The 21,998-nt window shown below is 43.0% G+C and overlaps 1 protein-coding gene across 1 annotated transcript; it reads left to right on the top strand.

Annotated features, from left to right (window-relative positions):
- Positions 1-273: 273 nt before the first annotated feature.
- Positions 274-20,922, top strand: KLF3 (Kruppel like factor 3). Its single transcript, XM_019808903.2, has 5 exons — positions 274-369; positions 8,382-8,871; positions 9,666-9,816; positions 14,669-14,829; positions 16,908-20,922. Exons 1-5 carry the CDS (start codon positions 313-315, stop codon positions 17,087-17,089), a joined length of 1,041 nt encoding a protein of 346 aa, XP_019664462.1. The 5' UTR covers positions 274-312; the 3' UTR covers positions 17,090-20,922.
- The last annotated feature ends 1,076 nt before the right edge of the window (positions 20,923-21,998 follow it).

Genomic DNA, 21,998 nt, shown 5'->3' with positions numbered 1-21,998 from the left:
GAAGGGGCTGTACATATTGTTCCAGAAATGTCAGGGTTTATGTCTTTGAGTTAGAAATGCCAGTTGGCTCTCATCGACTGACGACCATGGAATCTGGTTTTAATTCTATCAAATGGCATCTTTCATAGGTAAGGAAAATAACTTCCAGCCATTCTGGGGCCAGGGAAGAGGAAGGAGCAGAGAAGGGGGTTGAGGACTATTATGTTTTATTTTTACTAGTTTATATTTAAAGTAACCGTGGGATTTATTTGGACCCCTTGTTTTGTTTTCTAGGCCAAACACCAGAGCACCCTAGAGAGTTGAACTAAAAGAATGCTCATGTTTGACCCAGTCCCTGTCAAGCAAGAGGCCATGGACCCCGTGTCGGTGGTAAGTTTTCCAGCATTGAGCACCTCTTCTTTATTCCCAGTGCCAGTAACAGGACCGCGTGTTGCATTGCACCTTAATGTTACCCATCACTTGACAGGCGTTTGGCAAACAGACTTTTCTCAAAGCCTCGATCAGTAAGTGGGGTAAACACCCTTTTAGCAACTGTGCGTCCTTGAATAAATGGGGTCTACGTCTCCTCAGGCCCCGTACCCCATGCCCCCCAAGTTGTGATCAGCACAGAACTTGGGTCACAGGTGAATCTAGTCACGACAGCAGGAGGTTTACAAAAACTCCTCAGTTACCAGCTTTTTGTTTGGGCTCTCAGGATTCTTGCTTTGGGCCACCTGGAAAAAAAAAAAAACAAACCCTCAGTCCTGCATCTAAAAACATATTCAGAATAAAATGATTTGCTTAAAAACCAATGACAGCAGCGATACTGAGCTGTGCCTGGGTGAGATGGTTGAGGACAAGCTGGTGAAAGAGAACATGGCCGTGAGGATGGGATTCCTTTCCACTTGGAAGAGTCTGTGGCTGGGAGAGAATCTTGTTGTCTTTTTCAACACCTTCGTGTGAAGCCAGCCCCTCTGTGAGCCCAGCGCCTCGGGATGCTTCTCGGCCACAGGCGGCTAGGAGTGAGGCCAGGGGCTTAGCGAGGTCCGCACTGGTGCTGTGGAAATGGGACGGGGTGGTGACGGAGAGGGGTCCAGGGACTTCCAGGCAGGGAGTGGTTTGGACTCCCGGCGATCTGGTTGGGCCAATAGGAGATAACAAGGCAAGGCTCCCACTCTGCCTTTCTCTTTTCTTCCACGGGCTTGGAAAATAGTCACAAGGGGAAAAACTTGGCCCGAGTTGTGTATCTGAAGGTTGGTAATGACACGCTTGCAAAATTAGATCATCCTTATGCATCGGCTGCTGAGGCTCCTGCCAAAAATGTTTATACAAGACACAGGGGTCACTCGGAGGCCCTTGGAGCTGAGTTGCCATGGGTATCACTGAGCCAGTGAAGTGTTTACCGCTGTGAACAGTGAGAAGTGAGGTCCGAGTGGCTTTAGGGAAATAACATTTACATTCCAGCGTGATAACTGGATAACCAAGTGTATGAATACGATAATAACGGGGAAAGTAAGAACTTCATTAATCAAAAAAACTGAATTGACTCTGATGTTATTTGGTGCTGTCACCGTATTCATCAACCCCTCACCCCAAACTATGGCATGATCACGCTGGAGGAAAATTGAGGTATAAAATTTCCCTATTAATTATATCCTTGAAATATGAATAGGTTTTTAGTACTGGGGAATATGATTAATTTTATAAATGACGCAGAACCATCTTTGAAGCATTTTAATATTCAGTATACTCCAGTGCTTTTAATCAAGCATGAAAATACGGCTGAAGAGCCAATTTAAAGCTTAAATGAAGACCCTCATTGCTAAGTTGGTATGATACAAGTCAGTGCGAGCAAATGCACTTGACTGAAAAAAAAGGAAGTAAAATGAATTTGAAGTAACTATAATGCTGTAACTTATATAAATACATGAAGTTAAAATATGTAGAAGTATTTTTGCAATTAGTGGTCCTTTGCTCCTTCACACTGTAGTTTTCGACTTCCAGCTAACACTTAGAGAATTTAATTAGATCATTTCACCAAAAGTTAGTATCAGTCCTTACAGTGAAATAAATTTCTGTTTCTTAATTCAGCAAAACCTCAGTTAACTGAAACATTTGGGGAGTGTGGGGTGTTGTGATTATTTCACTTAAACAAAACTAAATAAAAAGCTTTTGTCCGCTCTTGAATCTTCAAATTTTATCTTTCCTGCCTCTGTAGGTGGCGTGTGCTAAGCTAATGTTATTATTCCTTTATTCCTCTTTTTTTTTTTAATTCAACCCTTGACCTGAAGGTTGATTACCTATTTGGTATTTTGCTGTAGTTTGGAGAAAATAAGGAGGTGTCATTTCTCTTAGTGAAATGTAAGCCTTCGGTACCCTCGTCTGCTAAACCTTGTGCTTTGAGGCAAACAGGAAGGCTCTGGATTGCCCTCTGAAAATTTGCAAGAGTGTGGAGCAGAGTAGACCGCCGGCCCCCTCCCCGTGCTGTGGATCTCTGCTACTGCCCAATCAGTGTGATGTTGGCAAACCACCGGCAGCTCCCTGAGCTTCTCTTTCCTTTCTATAAAATTGGAGATGATAATACATACAATATGAGACAGCATGTGAATACAAAATGCACATGTAAAAGAATTGCTTTTACCAATATATTGTCAAAGAAGGTTGGAAATTAAAGAATTTAATTCAGGAAGTGAGAAAGAAAAAGTTATTAAAAGTACTCTTTCTTATTTTATTCCTGTAGGAAGATTACTTTTGGGAAAAAAGTGTATTCTTTTTTTTTTCCCCTTTTCCTTTCTCGTAATGAAAATTATCCTCTAACAGACTCCTTACAGGTGGAGAAGTACTTAATATCAGTACTACCTCTGTTCTTCTCACAGACACTTTCATGACTTTTCTGAGCCTGGTAGAAAGAGAGCTTTCTACTTTTGTTTGCACAGAAGGGTATGACATTTGCTGTTTCCAGAGTGTGTGTTTATAAACGCACCACGCCTTCCTGCACTAGGAACCCCGCCCTTGGTATGAAGATTCCTTCGACTTGCCTTTGCCCTGTCATGGATGTTCACTCATTTTTCCTATTAAAGAGCAGTGAAATAGAGACTCTGCTTACCCCTGTTTCGTGCAGTCACTCCATCCACTTCAGCTGCCTTGTGATGGAAAACTCAGCAAAACTATTCCCAATAAAACAAGAAACGATTGAAACGCTCACTGAAGTTACAAAGTGTTAGCTTTGGAAAATCATCCCAACCCTGTGCCTTCTTCCCTGTCACAGTTAACATCCTGGTTTTCAAGAATCAAAAGAATTGGCACTATCCTTAGTCTTGACCGTAGTAAAACACTGCTCAGCGTGTGCATTGATTCACTTCATTCGTTCATCCCGTGTTTGTGATGAATGCCAGACACTCATCTCCCGTTCTAGTAAGAGGAGGCAATCAGCAAAATAAATTAATTACCCATGGTGTGGAGGGTGAACACATGGATGTATGTTACAACAGGAGAGAACTGTTTGAAAAGTTACAGCCATCACCACCCCTGGTGAGGGCAGGAGGATTGGAGAGACCCTTGCGGGAGTCTTGTCTTCAGGCTGCTCTGTTCCCGGTTGTAAGGCCTCCCCCGGGACGCGGTGTGCACGGGGTGGGGGGATTGGATGGCTGTCAGTGGCCAGAGGAGCTTTTGCTGCCTCATCGACACTTGCCTCTGATTTGGATTTGGGGCTAGCTACTACAGCACTTGCTTGCACTGCTATGCTAGAAGGTGGGAAAGGTCTGGAACAGCGAGGAGGCCCCTCTTACCAGGGTGTCCTCACCAAAGGCACACAGCCGGACAAACCCTGTGTCAGTCTGACGCTGTGGATTCCCCGATTGTTGCAGGCCGATCGGAGCAGCTTGTGTGCTCCACCCAAATAATTAAAGCAAACGCATCTTATGGAAGGTTCTGATAAATATTGCTGTGGAATTTTCTAGTGAGACGGTGTGAAGAACCACATTTCTTCACCCTTTTACAAGGCGATCAGACTGGAAATGGTTAATTGTGTACTCTGTTGTGTATCCAAATGCGTCTCCCTACTTTTAGCCACGAAGCCTTGCAAACACCGCACATGGTCCGGGGGACAGGGGCATCCACTGGGGAGCCCAGTCAGCGGGAATGTGCGTAATGTTTATAAAACTTGGCTTGAGGTGTGGCCTTCGTTTTCTTGAGAAACCTGAGAATATTATTAAATATTATTAAATTTGCAAAATCTCCCAGGTTCTAAATTCCTCCTTTCCTTAAACTCACCCCACAGTTAGAAAAATCCAGCAATGACAGCAATAAAAGTGTGTCCTCATTTTGCTTTCTATTTAGCTGCCAATAACTTGGCATTAAAATCTAGGTCATAGGGAGGTCTTTGAAGAATGGGGCTGAAAATAAGGGAGAAGCTACATTTTGGTGAGTAGAAACAATTAATGCTGCCTCCCATTTCCTAACTTTTTGTTTCTAGTATCAGAACTTTTGCCCTTTCGAGAAACTCATAAAATGAGTTAACCTTTAGAACTAGGTGAAATCTTTCTCTGCCTGTATTTAATGATTTCTTTAAACCTTTGTTGTACGTATTAGAATTTTTTTCTTTTTGGTTAGAGGATTCCTGTTTATTACCTATTTTAATATTTAAATGTAAATATATTTAAAATTAATATTAATATGGTATGTTTTGGGCTCCTTACCTTGTAGTAAATATACTTATGTGTACCTGGTTCTAAAGAAAGGTAGAAATAGTCTTTTCCTTGTTTGATTCTTTTCTTTTTTTTAAAGATTTTATTTATTTATTCGACAGAGATAGAGACAGCAAGCGAGAGAGGGAACACAAGCAGGGGGAGTGGGAGAGGAAGAAGCAGGCTCATAGCGGAAGAGCCTGATGGTGGGGCTCGATCCCATAACGCCGGGATCACGCCCTGAGCCGAAGGCAGACACTTAACCGCTGTGCCACCCAGGCGCCCCCCCTTGTTTGATTCTTGATACATAACTCAAAGCTCTTTTCAAAAACAACACTTTATAGGGGCATCTAAGTGGCTTAGTTGGTTAAGCACCTGACTCTTGGTTTCAGCTCAGGTCACAATCTCAGGGTCATGGGGTCGAGCCCCACATTAGGTTCTGTGCTCAGCATGGAGTCTCCTAGAGATTGTCTCCCTCTCCCTCCCCTTCTGCCTCCTCCCCCCTTCATATGCACCAATGGGCTGGCGCGCTCTTGCAAATAAATTAAATCCTTTCTAAACCACGATTTATATATTTTGCATTTCCTGATTTTGTATCCTTCATGTCCTTGTTTTTAAGCAGTATTATTAGTGAAAAATTCTTCCCCCACCTTTAAATTGTTTTTGAATGGTTTACCAAATTTTAATACTAAAGATTAGTATTTTTAGTCTATATCTCTTTGCCAGTTAGAGCCGTGTTGTTCAAAAGGGGTCTGTGCATGTAGGGCTGCTCCCAGAAATTGAGAACCTGTATTTTGACAAGATGGTCAGGTACATTTGTGCACAGGAAGGCTTGAGAAGCCCTGATGGGGAGGATCAAACCCATTACGGTGGNTCTTCCCCCACCTTTAAATTGTTTTTGAATGGTTTACCAAATTTTAATACTAAAGATTAGTATTTTTAGTCTATATCTCTTTGCCAGTTAGAGCCGTGTTGTTCAAAAGGGGTCTGTGCATGTAGGGCTGCTCCCAGAAATTGAGAACCTGTATTTTGACAAGATGGTCAGGTACATTTGTGCACAGGAAGGCTTGAGAAGCCCTGATGGGGAGGATCAAACCCATTAAGGTGCTGCTGCTTATCTAGAAAGAGAAGGGACTTTTCTAGCACCACAGTGTGTTAAGCTCATTACATAGCTTATCTCATTGAATCCAATTTTAATTTTAACCTCACAGCCTCCTAGAATGTGGGTTTTCAATAACACCTTGACAAATTTTGCCCTATCCTCATGGCACCTGCTCTTCTAATATTTAGTGGGTAATTTTTCCTGCCCTCTTTTGTAGAATTGCTTTTATTAACATAATAAATTTATTTTGAAAAGGGGATTTATATCACTACTGTAAAAAAAAAGTGTTTTCTTAATGCATTTAAATAAACACATCACTATTTTATTTATTTATTTATTTATTTATTTATTTATTTATTTATTTTAAAGNACAGCCTCCTAGAATGTGGGTTTTCAATAACACCTTGACAAATTTTGCCCTATCCTCATGGCACCTGCTCTTCTAATATTTAGTGGGTAATTTTTCCTGCCCTCTTTTGTAGAATTGCTTTTATTAACATAATAAATTTATTTTGAAAAGGGGATTTATATCACTACTGTAAAAAAAAAGTGTTTTCTTAATGCATTTAAATAAACACATCACTATTTTATTTATTTATTTATTTATTTATTTATTTTAAAGATTTTTTATTTATTTATTANTTTATTTATTAGACAGAGATAGAGACAGCCAGCGAGAGAGGGAACACAAGCAGGGGGAGTGGGAGAGGAAGAAGCAGGCTCATAGCTGAGGAGCCTGACGTGGGGCTCGATCCCATAACGCCGGGATCACGCCCTGAGCTGAAGGCAGACGCTTAACCGCTGTGCCACCCAGGCGCCCCCATCACTATTTTAAAGCACTGTGTATTCTTTGTGTAGTATCTAGAAGTATCTTCAGTGCCCCCAGAGAGATGTGCATCCTACTCCGGGAATCACTGTCCTAGGAGATGACAGAGATGGCGTTGGAGGGATAGAGAAAGGACAAAAGAACAAAACACACAATCTTAACGATGAGAAACTGGCTTCAGATAAAGAGAAATACTGCCTGGTCCTGTACCCCCCCACACACCCCCATACTAAATGCTTCATATGCCCAGAGAAGGGAGTTTTTGAAACACCACGGGGGATGCACGGCCAGGTGGAGATTTCACCTAGGGGAGGCCCAGAGAAGAAATGGTATGATCTCTGTAGTAATCTCAGTAAAAATCACCGCTGTCCCACAATCATTTTTAACTCACAATAGTGGCCACTGGGGGACTGGGGCAGCCCAGAAATTTATCATGCATTTAAGCTCTTTAATTATAAGTCCCCATTGGTGGGTTTTCTTGGTTGTATCATGAGCTAGTATCGCCTCAGAATGAGAACTGCATCGGATTTGAGAGCTGGAAGGGAGGCTTAGTATGTTGCTTATCACTTTCGGTATAAAGTATTCAAATACAAGTAGTTTTCTGCAGATGGACTTGACATGTTACCACTGAACGTTTCAGTTTCCCTAAAATCCTACAAGTAAAAAAAAAAATAGCTTATGTTGAGTTTAATTTTTTAAAAAGCATCCTACAACAAAGTTTTTTTTTCCAATTTTAGTTAAGGAATAGAAGTCATTCTGGTGAATTCCATGGCCAAGGGCCACACCCACAGTGTGCAGTCATTATGATTGTTTTGTGTATAAAGCTGGTAGTAGTCCATTATTATACTATAAGAGAGGAAGGTATTTAAAGATAATTTAGGTCAATTGTCAGATCTTAGGTTTGGAGGAAATGCTGGGCCCCAGTTTGTGTGCAAGTCGCTTCAAGCACCATGTATCCTTTTTTGAGTCCTAGAGTCCCGTCTCCTACAGTTTTGTGTCATGTGCAAATTTGGACATCTAGCCACCCTGCACAGTTTCATTCACACTGTGAATACGAGCATTGAACAAGCTGGGGTCAAGGACATAAATTACGCGGTAGCAGGTGGCCTCAGTGTGTGTAGGTGGGTGGCATGACTGACCCTCCTGGTTGCCTGAGACTGAGGCATCACGTGGGATGTAGGGCTTCTAGTGCTCAAACCAGCCTGTCCTGGGGCAAACCAGGACTGTTGGTCAGGTCACCCTAGGTGTGGACTGGTCAGCAGCTGAATATGAAGCCCCCGCCCCCCCGCAGATACTGCTGTGCAGCTCCCTTTCTCCCTATTATACACAAGTGTATCGTGAGAACTGCAAACGTCCGACGCCTGAGGGGAAAGACAGCATTTCCTGCCTACTGAGAAGCCCCATCAGCAAAGCAGTGGGGTTCATTGGCTTGGCTGGCTGTTGGTGAACCCTAGTACTGACTCCTACCAATCAAGGCCCATAGGAAGTCTTCTGTTCATGACCTGTTTTAGAAGTTTGCCAGGTATCAACCTCAACATTTGACGGGGGAATCACCTTAGAATTAAATTGGAGATTTTTCCTGTAACACGGTTATCCCGTTAACCTTAACGTTGATGAGACCAGCGCCCTCGTAGCACTGTTTCAGGGTCAGTAGACATCAAAATGTAAACCGCTTGTTGCGCCCACCTAATTGAGAGTGCCTTGTAGTGCATTCTCGTTATCGTTCACGATTCCAAAGCGAATGCACCTGTGTCACGGCTTCAACGCTTCTGTTTTTGCTTCCCGGTAGTCATACCCATCCAGTTACATGGAGTCGATGAAGCCCAACAAGTACGGCGTCATCTACTCCACACCGTTACCGGATAAGTTCTTCCAGACCCCGGAGGGCCTGTCGCACGGGATGCAGATGGAGCCGGTGGACCTGACCGTGAACAAGCGGAGTTCCCCGCCCTCTGCGGGGAATTCTCCCTCCTCGCTGAAGTTCCAGCCCTCGCACCGGAGAGCCTCGCCCGGCCTGAGCATGCCTTCTTCCAGCCCGCCCATGAAGAAGTACTCGCCGCCGCCTCCCCCCGGCGTACAGCCGTTCGGGGTGCCGCTGTCCATGCCGCCGGTGATGGCAGCCGCGCTGTCCCGCCACGGCATCCGCAGCCCCGGGATCCTGCCCGTCATCCAGCCCGTCGTGGTGCAGCCGGTCCCCTTCATGTACACCAGCCACCTCCAGCAGCCGCTCATGGTCTCCTTGTCGGAGGAGATGGAGAACTCCAACAGCAGCATGCAAGGTAAACGCCACCGCCGACTGGACGGCTGCCTCGGCGCAGGAGTGCTCGCAGTCTGCACCGGCTGCGGTGGTGCTGGGGGGCGGTCTGTACCCGCGGGCAGTGTGGCGGTGCTGGGGTGGGGGGCTCTGCACCAGCGGGCAGAGGCAGAACCAAGAGCCCTTGTACTCTTTGAGGAGATACTCCCCTTAGAGTCTGCCGGCCTGAGGCATTTCCTTTCTGATGTCGTTGTGTGTGTGTGTGTGTGTGTGTGTGTTTAAGTGTCGATACTGGAAGAGCTCCCAGGAATCAGGCTGTTTAATGCCATCAAATGATTACTTTCACTGTGTAATTGTCAACTTCGGGATAGTAAAAATCCTGACTTTCTATTTTGCTTTATTGAACACCGACATGGTTCTGTTAAAACGGCATTTAATAAATGCCTTTGATCGTGGTGATAAGTAATGGTTACTAAAAGCCACCTAGTTTACTGGCTGGTGGTAGGCAGAAGACTGGGGTTAAAAGAAGATCACCCAAAAACGTAAGGAAGAACCCTTTGGGGGCTAGTGCGCTCAAAGGCCACCTTCCTATGCATGCTGCTTGCTGGCGGAATAGTGGTCATAGTGGTCGGGGGAAACACCACTATTCTGCCAACTCCCCCCCCCCTCCGCCGCCATAGTTGCTTTCTGCTATAATTTTGCGAAACGTAAACAGATACTCCACACATCAATGTTGTAGATAGAAGCTGTGCAGTAAACGTTTAAAAGCTGAAATTGGTAAATTGTACATGGAGTGACTTTTCTATTTTTATTTTTTAGTACCTGTAATTGAATCATATGAGAAGCCTATATTACAGAAAAAAATTAAAATAGAACCTGGGATTGAACCACAGAGGACAGATTATTATCCTGAAGAAATGTCACCCCCTTTAATGAACTCAGTGTCCCCCCCGCAAGCACTGTTGCAAGAGTAAGTATGTTCAGGTCTGCCCGACATTTGCGTAGCAGCGCGCATCTTGGGACCTGGATTGGAAGCACACGCTTCCAACTCATGGTGTCGTTTGGATGGCCAGGAACACCTTCCAGTAGGGGCAGCCACTGGGAAAGATGGGGAAGTCTCTCCAAAGGCAATGTGTTCTGCTATACGGACTACATTACAAGACATTTACGTCACGTTGGCAGCAAATTGATCACTCATGATTTGCCACTTGTCACATCAATCGTTTGTATCTCGGTGTGTTTTGTTTTAATCTTCCCAGATTATATATAGTTTCCCCGTAATCTTAATCCCAATATGGATTGAATTTGGTATTCTAGACATTCTGCTTAAGGTTGGATCCTGAAAACTTCATAAGACACACATTGTCCTCCCAGCTGTCACTCTAATACTGTTTCTGTGATGGTGAACATCTTGAATCAGAATTTTCAGGCCAACCATAAGCCCAAGGAAGTCAGTCCAAGAAAGACCTGTAAATAGCGGTGGCAACAGAAGGTTGTCCGTGTAGTTCAGAGAAGTTCAGTGTTGGAATAACCCGTTATTCTCTGGTCTTTTTCATTACATCTGCTCTTAGTATATTCATTCAGCTTTAGAACTGCCATCCAGGGGGAAGTTTTCTCTATTGAGTTACAGCCAAGCACCGAACAGTGGTTTGTTTCAGGTCTAACTTGCTATAATGCGACGGGTGTTAGACACAAGTTAAATAGCATCTCTGACGGGATTTGCCACAATAGATAGCCATGCCTTCTGCTGGAGGCTGTGTTTGTAGGAGCTCAGAAGATGACCTTTGGGCCAGATATCGTGGATCCCAGCTCTGCTCTCCACCATATGTATGACCTTGACCTAGTCAGTCTTGCTGCCTCCGTTTCCTCTTTATTTTCATTACCGGTTGTAATTATTTTTCTTTAATTGTCGCACTTTCGAGGTTGGCTGCAATGGCTGGCTTCCTAGTACAAGACAATAGTTATCGTTCCCTGCAGGGCCCTTCCATCATCTTTCTCTCATAGCACTTAGATAGTGTTCTGCCCACCTTTCTACTTCCATCTTTTCCCCTCTTTCTTGCCCAAGTCATTCTGCAACAGAGTGTGAATGCTCTGGCTTTTGAACAGCTATTTTCTGGAACTTAAAATACATTCTAGTTCTATCCACATTCAGCCCAAGTAGGTGCCTTCATCGTAGGGTCGTGTTAATTGCCCACTGAAGTCCTAGTCAGTTATTTGGGGCAGAGGGGTTGTGCTTAGCTCCCTGAGAGATGAAGAAGAGAATGAATCCTACGAGCCGCCACATCAGCAGGGGGAGAGTGTGTCTGATGAACTCGTACATTATTACCTTTCACAGTTGGCATCATACTCAGCCCCCGCCCCCAGTGAGACTTTCCCACATGTTTTCAAAGGAATTATTTCATTCCCCCACAACGAGCATGTGGGAGTCAGAGCAAACGGAGACTGGTGAGCCAAGACATTAGATAACTTGCCTAGAATCACACTGCGAACAGCAGCGGGGCCCGGGCTTGATCCCCTGCCACCTGATGAGTGCTCTTCCTACCGAGTCCCCATCTAACCAGGGCCTCCCGTTCCTGCTCTCAGGTGAAAGGAGACACAGAGAGACCAGCCAGGACAGACACACCTTGTAGGCCGAGTTCCCTCTTTTTTGTCCAATGCCAGGTGTCTCTGGCAAGGTGATTGGCAGCATGACTTGCACTGGTCATGACTCCTGCCCGGGTGATGAGTAAGGTGCTGTCCAGCTCAGTAAGGCCAAGTGCCCGCAGAGAGAGGGAGGCTCCGTGGACTGAAAAAGGGTTATTCCAAAGTTGGGGCTATTATGAATGACAATGTAAACCGTGGTAGAAGAAGAATATTTGAAAGCAGGTTCTGTGCTCTAAGTGCTGCTGAAAAGAAAATACTTTTTGCTTACTTAAGGTGATGTTCTTTTGACGATCTCAAGCTCAGTGGCTTCTAATGATTAATGAGTAATATGCTTATTTTAATGCTGACCTAAGAATGCATTTTGCTCCTCAAAAAATTCAACAGATGAGCCACAACTGGGACATGTACTCTTTAAGTAATTCTCTCACAGATGTGATTAAGTAATGTCTTGGAATGTGCCCAGTAGCAGCCCACATAGGAAACCAGCTAGCCAGGAAAGAATCGATTGAAACCAAGCGCCTAGTACCATTGCAGTGAGGCAGCCCCACTGTTCGCCTTCCGGAAACCCTTCCTTTCCAAAGGCGGACTTTAAAATACAGCTTTGAAATCCATTTGCTTGAACGTAAGAGTTACAGCTTTAGGACTATTTTTAAAGGCACTCAGATGTCTATCAGATTCCTTTTTTTAAAATATATTTACACATGTGAAATATATTTAGAACGAAGAGCTTGAGGATCAGATCTCCCCATTTAATTGTGTCTGCGAATTACAGCAAACTTAAGAGGGGCCAGTTTAACTCACAACAGTGAGCAGGTATCTGATACTTAATAGCTGTTCTGACTTCTTGGTTTTTATGATCCCAGACAGCCTCTCTGAAAATGAGCAGTGGAGAGTCCAGAAAGGGGGAGATCTCGAGACTCCGCCCTTCAGCTGCTGCCTGTCCCAGCATCTGGCTCCTTAGAGATGGGGCCCCAGCCACTCTCAGAATGGCACTACCTTTCAAGGTAGACGTTGGCTTGAGCAGTGATTTCCTTTCCTGGTGTTGGGACGTCCCCCTAGAAGCTCCTCGTGAAATTGAACAGGTTGTAGGGTCAAAGTTAGCATTTGGGTTTCTGAACCTCAGAATACTAACAGCTACCGTTCAGCCGATTTACATCTGGAACAGATGTTACCCTGCAGTGCTCTGTGTACATTACTCACAGCTTTCTGAGATCATCTTATTACCATCATCCCCACTGTACAAAGGAAACGGAGGCACAGAGAGGATAAATCCCTTGCCCAGGGTCCTGGGAGTATGCGTGACAGAGCTGGGATTTGACGTTGGAGCACACAGCCTTCTAACGTACCTTTCTATGCAAAATGAGCTGGGAAAAGCAGTCCTAAGTACCCCACGGAAACTGTTAGACAGATTCCCAACCCATAAAAATCTAATCATTGGGAGAGACTTCTGAAATCACTTGGGATACTCCCCCAGTATACCAGAGACAGAGGAGAGGTATTTAACTGTTCAGTTCTTCCCCTACCATTTTATTTCCTGAAGTTCTCTTAATGAAGAGGAAACGTTTCAGTCTGTGGGATTCAGGTTGAAAATAAACTGATAACTCTTTTCTTTGTATTGAAGGATTTTAAATGAATAATTCAGCTTTCTAAAAACTGTATGTGTCCACAGATCTGTCACTTTTCTATTTTCTCTCTGTTTGTACATATATATATAATTGAAGTCCTTGTTCCCCCCCCATGTTCATTTTTCCATCTAAACTTGGCTATTTTATTCTTCTGTATTGCTCTTGTTAAACATCAGGTAGGAAGGTAGAGACTCAAAACTGCCAGTTTTCTTGGCTAATAATAGAAGTGAGAAATAAGTACAGTCACTTAAAATCAATGCACCTTTTAGTCTTTTCCTAGTTACTTAGCGTGTCTGGAAGAGTTCCTGATAGGGACATGTATTGAGATTTTTACAAGATCAAATGAGTTTCATTTCAGGGGCTCCCTTTTGATTTTTATGGTGGAATTTTATTATCCTTTTTTTTTTTTTATCTCCCAAGCTCGTGCCTCCATCAGATTGCCTTTCTCCTCATCCACACTTGGACAGAAAAATTCATACATTATTTGGGACATTTTAAGAACTTTAGATTCCAGTTTAAAGACAAAGAAGTCTTTCATTACAGTCGGAGGCCACTTCCATAAGCTTGTGATGTATCAAGTAATTAGTCGTTAGGAAAGCAAATGAACAGATTAGAATTTTTTAATTACTGACATTAATCAGCAGAGAAGCCCGAGAAAGCTTTACAGACTTTCCCCAGCTCTTCCCCATCTGCCTCTTCTCTCCTTCCAAAAAAAGAAAAAGTTTAGAGCAGTGGTGTTTGACATGGTTGGATTTCAAAGCCACCCTGGAAAGGTGTGCCGGCGCAGGAACGGGTCTAGGTGAGGAAGGCAGGGAGACGCCAGGTGCCCGAGAGCGGGCACTGCACCAGAATTCTCCCTCACGCAGGAATGACAGCAACAGTAAAGGTTTGAGGTGGTGAAAAACAGCAGTGCCTTTAGTTAGTTAGTTATTTATTTAGGAAGAGCCGGAATTTGAAACTCATGTGAATTGGTGATCTTTAAGAGACGCCCATTGCCAGAGAAAATGTAAAATGTAGATATAAGTAGGGGGGTTGCCTGAGCTTTAGGAAGTTGACCCTTTGCATTCGTCCCTCCAAAGCAGTGAGTGAGCATCAGGGCAACCTGGCAAGGACATTGTAACCGTATTGAGCAGCGCTTTTGTACCACCAGGTTCTATAAATAGGCAGATGGTTACTGAGGGAGAAAGCCTCTCCTAGCACCTGCACTCCCGCTAGCATAGCACCTAACCCTTCCTACTGTCATTACTTATCTACATGTCTGTCTCCCCCTAGAGTGTGAGCTCCTCGAGGGCAGGAACCCTGTTTTTATTCATCTTTGTGTCCCGGTGCCAAGCACAGTGCCTGGCTGATGGTAGGTGCTCGCTCCGTGTTTGTTGACTGACTCTAGCAGAGTGCTGCTTGGGTTTGATCAGCTCATTTCTTTTTTGTTTATTTTGTCGGTTTTTTTGTTTGTTCGTTTGTTTTTGCCTAGTGTTGTTAATGCCTTTGGTATAGACTGAAGGAAAGGAAAGAGGCTTTCGCCCCATATTTTACATTTCCCATTGGCTTTCGTAGGAATCACCCGTCAGTCATAGTACAACCAGGGAAGAGACCTTTACCTGTGGAGTCCCCGGACACTCAGAGGAAGCGGAGGATACACAGATGCGACTACGACGGGTGCAACAAAGTGTACACTAAGAGCTCTCACTTGAAAGCGCACAGAAGAACACACACAGGTACCAGAAAGACAAGACGCACTCCGTCTGTGCCTCTTAAGACATGACAGTGGGTTGGAATGTCAGGAGCAGACCTTGTAGCCTTTGAAGGTGGTTGTAAGGACATGGTCCAGGCATCTCAAAAGGGAGCAGAGCTGTCGACAGATCTCTCTGCCGGTCGTGAAAAACTCACTTTTTCGGGCAAGGTTTCTTTTTGTAATAAGTTAGAATAGATTCGAGATGATCGCCATGACAAGGTCTCTCCCAGTCACGTGGAGTTCTGTGATCTGTTTTTCAGGGAGAGAGAGAGGGTTGGAAAGGCTGCTGGAACAGAGGGAAAAGTGCTCTTAGCCATGGGCGTTTCATCAAGGATGTGGCCTTCCTGTGGACCATCCTTTAATAAATGTGGTACATCATCAGATTCACAAAGGCAGAAAAACCACAGTTCTTTATGCAGAACAGATACAGAAAAGTAAAGATATTTGAGTGATTTGTGTCTTCTAAAACGGAGGGAGCCTGTCCTGTTTGTTCGGGGGTATTATTTATTCTGCCCAGGATTGAACGTACAGCGTACGGCCAGATCTTCCAAAAATGATGACGTGGGTGAAGAAAACATAAGACTTCCATTTGCTCTTGAACGTTTCATGAGCAGAACGGCTTCCAGAATCCGTATAGAAATGTCATACACCGCCTGCTTCATCAGTCAGTATGGGCGATCCATGTTGACAGCAGGCCTCACCTGACCTAACCTCAAGCCCCTGGATGTGAAATTCTAGTATAGTAGTTGTCCCCGGGCACATTTCCCTTCACTCAGAATGTCCTTGTTTGTTTGTTTGTTTGTTTTTGAGTCATTCGTATTAGGAATGTTTAAAATAAGGAAAGTCTGGGATTGGGAAGAGAAAAGGGAAGGAACGGGGTGGTGTGGAGTGAAGTTTCAGTGACTCCCGGGGAGAGGGAAAGTCAGCTTGTGACAACTGAGTTCTCGGGCTTTGTCACTGTTCTTACAGGGGGAACTGAGGGATATCCTTGTGTAGAGGAATATCCAGGCAGAGCTGCCAAGGAAACCAGTGAAACCATCCTCGGGGCATTAATACACCTGAGAGGTGGATGTTACCAACTTCCAGCCTCAGATTAAAAGGACATTGAATATTCGCATAACAATTTAGATGTAGGAAAAAATACCTCAGCATTTATATTCTCTGAGGCAAAGCAGATAAGACAATTCTGAAGAGCTCCTTGAAATACCAAGGAATGTCAATCCTTAAAATGTCTAGAGAACAAGGGATAGTAAGTAGGAATTGTTTGGTGAGGCCCACATGCCCATGATAACTCATAGAGACATGTAAGATTGCCACTTACACCCTTTTTATTTCTAAGGGCCTTCATGCTGGCTCTCCCTAAGATTTCCCCCAAGGGTCTCCTGTTCCTCACCTGCCAGCTACCGTTATCCCACAGGAGGGTTTTGGAGAGACCTGACTGCTGACAGGCTGGGGAGGAATTACTGTATTTTTAGTATATCTCAATTAGAGCATTATACTTAGGCATAATTGCTGTTGACTAAACAAAAGATAAGATGCTGAAATCCCTGCCAATGTCTGTCATGCTTCTTATTTTTAGGAAACTGTTAAAATAATAAAGAAATCCCGCACACTTTCAATTTGGACTTCCTAAGTGGAAAGCACTACGTATAACTAAGCGCCTCAGTAGCTTGAAAACTTGGAGATAAATACAGATCGCAAGTTGTTTCTTAAGTGATTCATCCCTACTATTGAGGGCAAAACCAAAATTATTTGCTAGCTGCTCAGAATAGATGTCAGTGGCTTTATGCTTGAAGAACTCTATAAATCTTTTCTTGGGGTGGGGGGAGACAGGCAAAGTGCCAGTTAAATATTAAGAGAATTAAGCCCTTTGTTTTCTTGTTTGTCCTGCCGTAGTTTCTGTGGCACTGTTGGTTTTGGGGGAACAGATGGACAGACATACCTTGGAAATAATATTTGCCCAGAGTTGCAGCTCCAGAATCTTAACTGCACTATTTTTACTAATGAGCAGCCTTTTGCCCTGAGGAGAAGAATAAGCTCTTCCATTTTTCCTTTTTGCAGGAGAAAAACCCTACAAATGTACATGGGAAGGATGCACATGGAAGTTTGCTCGGTCTGATGAACTAACAAGACATTTCCGAAAACATACTGGAATCAAACCTTTCCAGTGTCCAGACTGTGACCGTAGCTTCTCCCGCTCTGACCACCTTGCCCTCCATAGGAAACGCCACATGCTAGTTTGAATGGCTCCGTCTCCCGCCTCAGCGTGGCTCCCCACTCTCCCGGCTCTCTCTCTCTCCTCCTTCCCATGATCTAACTCATTTTTTACATGTACATTTTAATTTGGATTCAGCTGGTCTGAATCTCTGAATTTATATCATTCAAATTTCCATATGGTCAGTAGTAGATGTTCTCTAATCCTCCTCTTCTTACCACGGGTCAGACCTAAAGAATGTGAACACTTTTTTTTTTTTCTGGGGATGCTAAGCAAACCCTTCTTACAGATACGTTTAATGTAATGAGAACAAGGGAACATGTAAACGTAAAATAACCAATTGTCGGTTTCTCCATGTATTTCTCAAAAGAATGTCAAAGTAAATGTATTAGAAATACAGTATCCAGCCTGCAAGTCCTTGCCAGGGACATTCATACCTCTGTGCCCTGTGATCGTATTTTGTGCTCGCCAGCAAGAAGGGTGGACCCTCTCCCTGGTTAGGTAGCCGTGCAGCGAGATTCAGGTAGGACCTTCCTTCCACGCTTCTTCCCTTCCAGTGCCCTGCACAAATCCTGCTTGTCAGCTTGGATTTATCACGTCCTCTAAATTAAGTCCTTGACACTCCTTTGTGCCTACAGCTAACAAGGAGGTCTTTGCCAGCCCTGGAGCTGAGCCAGAGCTGCTGATTTAGGCGGGTGATGTCTGTCAGTAAAGGGCTGAATGCTCTCCTTGCCTCACATGGCGTCAGAACAAAGGGGCATGGCGCAGGGGAGAAGCGGCGGGGGCGAGGAAGGAAGCCGGCCCTTCCTCCTAGGCTAGGGCTCTCCGGTGAGGTTTCATCATGGGATTAACTGCGCAGGGCATCCCCAGAATTTCAGTCTCTATGCTATGCTCGACTGTAGAAGCCAACAGCAAAGCGGAAAATGGATGGAGTTATCCCCGTCCCTGTCACCATTCCTCCGATGTCCCTAATGTGGGTCAGCAACCATTGATTGTCGGGACACCACAAAAATATTTTGCCTAGTAATGGTATTAAAAAAAAAAATCTTTTGGGTAAGAATATGGATGGCCTTTCTCTTACCCAACCTACTGCAGCTTTTTGCCAACAGGGAAACGTTAAGTGGTAATTGTATTCCCATATCAAATTAATTGTACAGCTTTTATACAGAAACGCGTGTGTGTGAACCGTAGGGTGCCTAGTGGGCTGTTCCTTGTGTTTGTGAGGCGTATGGCAAGTAAGCCTCTGCTGAGGCTCTAGTAATGCATTCAGTGTAAGACCTCAGTGACATGATTTGTAAATCTAGTTGTGAAGCACACATACCTTCATTCGGGGGACAGATGTCTGAAAAACACAGAAAACCACAGTTCAGCGATTCATCTCTTTAGAGCTCCAAAATTCCCCAACATTTACTATTAAAGAGCTGGAAATCAGTCACTATCAAGTATCCCGTTAGAAGAACCTGGAAATGACTCGTGTTTATGGTAAAGATAAATAGCGCCATTACTTGGGGGAAGTTTTTGTGTTTTGTGTTTTTTTTTTTTCAAAAGCTGGCTTTTGAGCACCATAGTCTAAATGCCAATAAAAATAATTCATGCCTAGAAATATCATTGGTCCTAAATTGGAAGAAAGTGGGAGACGGTGGTCACATGTGGGTGCATGTAACCAAATGCGCCTTCATCCCTCAATAAAGGACGGAAGAGACGAGAGAAGAATGGAATCCTGAAGATTCATCCCAGCCGAAACTCAGGATCCAACACAACCTTACTGGGAGGAATACATTGTTCAATTGTTTTTTGAAACATCAGTGAACGAGTGATTCTGGAGGCCTGCAAATCACATGGGGAGCTTACTTTGATGGCGCTGGTTAATAAAAGTTAGTCGTAGGGACTTGTGCACCTAAGAGATCCCACTCATCAGCCCTGGGCACTGGCTGAAAGGAAATGTAGTTGAGAAATGCAAAGTAATTTGTTATCTTCCTGGCACTTCGTTTTGATTTTTTTTTTTTTTTTTTTTTTTTTTTTTTGGTAAGCACTGCGAAATTTGTTTAGAATATTAAAACCTCCTAGTTGGGCTTTTTTTGTTTGTGTTTTTGCAACTATGACATGAATTGAGGAATAGAAATGGCTCTTGGGAAAGTAGGTATTGTCTGTACTGTAAATGCTTAGTCACATTCATGCCAAAGTGTTTAATTCTAGAAGTGGCTCTTACAACACACTGAAGAGTCAAGTTGGAATGCAAGGAACTTTTTTGTTGGAATGGAGATGACCAGTCATGGTGTGTGTTCCAGCCCATAGAGAAGGTAGGGAAAAAAGGCAAGAAAGGGTAGAATTGACCATCTTTGAATAATTAGCTTTGAGTGTGAGTCCAGTTGATAGAAAAGCTTTGTAGGTTCTCATGGAATTTGATGTGTGTGTTATGGCATATTTAAATTGTGTTCAAAAGAGCAAGCAGGACCCTGCAAAGACTATTCCATTATTATTCAGCTTGCTTAGGTTATGTTAACAGTTCATTAGCAAAGATCCATTTTAACTCTGAAAGAAAGGTAACCCAGAGAGGCCATTCTCTGTTCCCATTGCTGGTCTATGTACTTTGGTTACTGATTGGCTCTTGACCAAATTTTCCTTTTATATATATATTTGTATTTTACTATGATAGTTGAGAAATTTAGTCTCTTAGGCATTTTTAGCTGTTATTGTGGAAGACCTCAAGTACAAGATAAGATGCCCTTGAACATGTGGTTTTAATGATGTGCCATGTTACTATCAATGGTGGTTTTAATTGCAATGTTTTACATTGATGAGAATGATTTGTAAACATGAAGTTAGTGTTGTATAAATTCTGTTATAGAGTTTCTTTTGATTATTGTCCAAGTGTCATCTTGGGGAAGTCAGAAAAATTAAGGCTGAATCCATCATATTTTAGAGTTCTAAAATGTGAATCTACATCGTAAATGGGCATTAACATTCTAAATCATCTGGTATGGAGAATGTGTTAGCAGCATAGCTACGGTCAACCAAGGAAATGCTAAATACATGGAAGTTTCAAGAGCCTTGGAACAGATTTATAGGGGAACTATAGATGTAAATGTATATTTTATTAAACACCCATCTGCACTATCAGTGTTGCACTAATGTGGAATTTGAAAGACTTTATTGCTGATACTGTATATCTCTACGGCATTCCTGATTAGATTGTTTTAAATACAATCTCAAAGATCTTAAGGTTTTAAAATAATTTGGTTTGAAAATACACAGTCATCTTGAAGGAATTGCTGTTATACATGAAGTTACTCAGAGTTGTCTTTATTCTCTTCTCAGTCGAGGTTAACAATTTCTAAATGATCGCAAATTCACTTAATACATTTACAAAGCCATTTTACATGCATTAAACGAGGGCTACAATACTATGTTTTACAAATACTAGCACTTTTTTTTTTTTGCTGTTATGTATTTAGTGTTAGAGGGTCAAAATAATCTTTCTGCTTAGCATCTCTTAAACCATACCTGCAAGTATAGCAGGATTATTACATTTACAGTACTTTAATACTTGTATAAACTATGCAGAAATTTTTAATAAAGTGTAATATATTTTATAAGCTAATAAGACTGAATGGGTAAAGGTTTTTAGCATGCATTAGTATACTTGCGAATACTGAAACATTTTGGTAATCTTTCTTACTAAAGATGTGAATGTTTAATGTACCTTCTCTGTTTCTACTCTGTAGTCCAATGGGAATTCAGTAATGACATTTTGTCATGTCAAACTGTGAACATAAATTTGTACTGTACAGTCCTCATATACTATATACAGTATGCAATATATGTATTATATACTTGTTAATAAAACCATCAGAATATTAAGTGTGATCATGTGATTACTATATATGCAGTGATCACTAGGAGCAAAACTTAGCAATGTAGCATGTAAGAGACAGCACTTAGAAAGTGCAGAGTCACTCTTTGGTAGGCGATTGTTGGTGGAGGGAAAGAAAAAAATTGAACTGGCAGATGCACAGAAGGAGTTAACTTAGCCTTGAAGTTTTGTCCCTGGGTTTTTGATAACAGCAGGAAGTCTTCTAAACCACAAACCATAAACTTGTAGACAACCCACCTTACATCCACAAATTTACATAGTTCATTCTTGGAATATTTTTTATGATACCCCCTTCTTGTCAAAAAGGATTTTCAGTGCCTTGTATTGAAAAATAAAATGTCTAATACATTTTTAAAGTTTTTAAATAAGACATTAGGATTCGTAGCTTGGGGTGTGGGGAATCAGGACAGTAACTGCATTAAATAATTCCGGATAAACTTTCAAGCCTTCAATAAACCATCTCCATGGACACTGCTATGTCCTCAGTATCCTAGGAACAACAAATAGTTTCTGATGGGGACTTAGAGATCTTGTTTAAAGCAAAATGTAATTACCTCTCTAAGCACCCCCCCCCCCCGCCCAAAGGTAATTGAAACTAAGATACTGGCTTGTTAGAGCTCACAGCAGCTACCTTGAGCCTGGACTTCATCTTAGCATAACATGAAATACTGGCTGGCTGGCCCTTACTACATGATATCTCCACAGTGTGGAGAGGGGAAGGAGGTTGGGGAGAAGGGTGAACTCAAACTTTGAAGCACTCTCCATCAGGTTTCTCCAGGAAATTTCCCTGCTTTTACACTGAGATAGTTGACTATCAACTCAAAACATACGTGTGACTGTTAATTGCAGGGAAACACTGGCTTTGATTAGTCCAGGTGATAGGCTGTATTCTTCCAACCATATTTCGTGTATGAGTGACATGACCTTGCTCCAAAGTAGACCCATCTTTCCAAGGAGGTACTTACATGAGAGCTGCATTCTGCCTGGGTGAGTGATCAGAATGGTGAAAGATGCAAATTTTACGAGAAACCAAATTCTTGGAGGAATAGTTGAAGGAAGGATG

The sequence above is a fragment of the Ailuropoda melanoleuca genome, chromosome 11 (assembly GCF_002007445.2).
Source record: "Ailuropoda melanoleuca isolate Jingjing chromosome 11, ASM200744v2, whole genome shotgun sequence".
Lineage (NCBI taxonomy): Eukaryota > Metazoa > Chordata > Mammalia > Carnivora > Ursidae > Ailuropoda > Ailuropoda melanoleuca.
The sequence above is the reverse complement of the archived record's forward strand: the minus strand, read 5'-3'. Positions and strand labels throughout refer to the sequence as shown.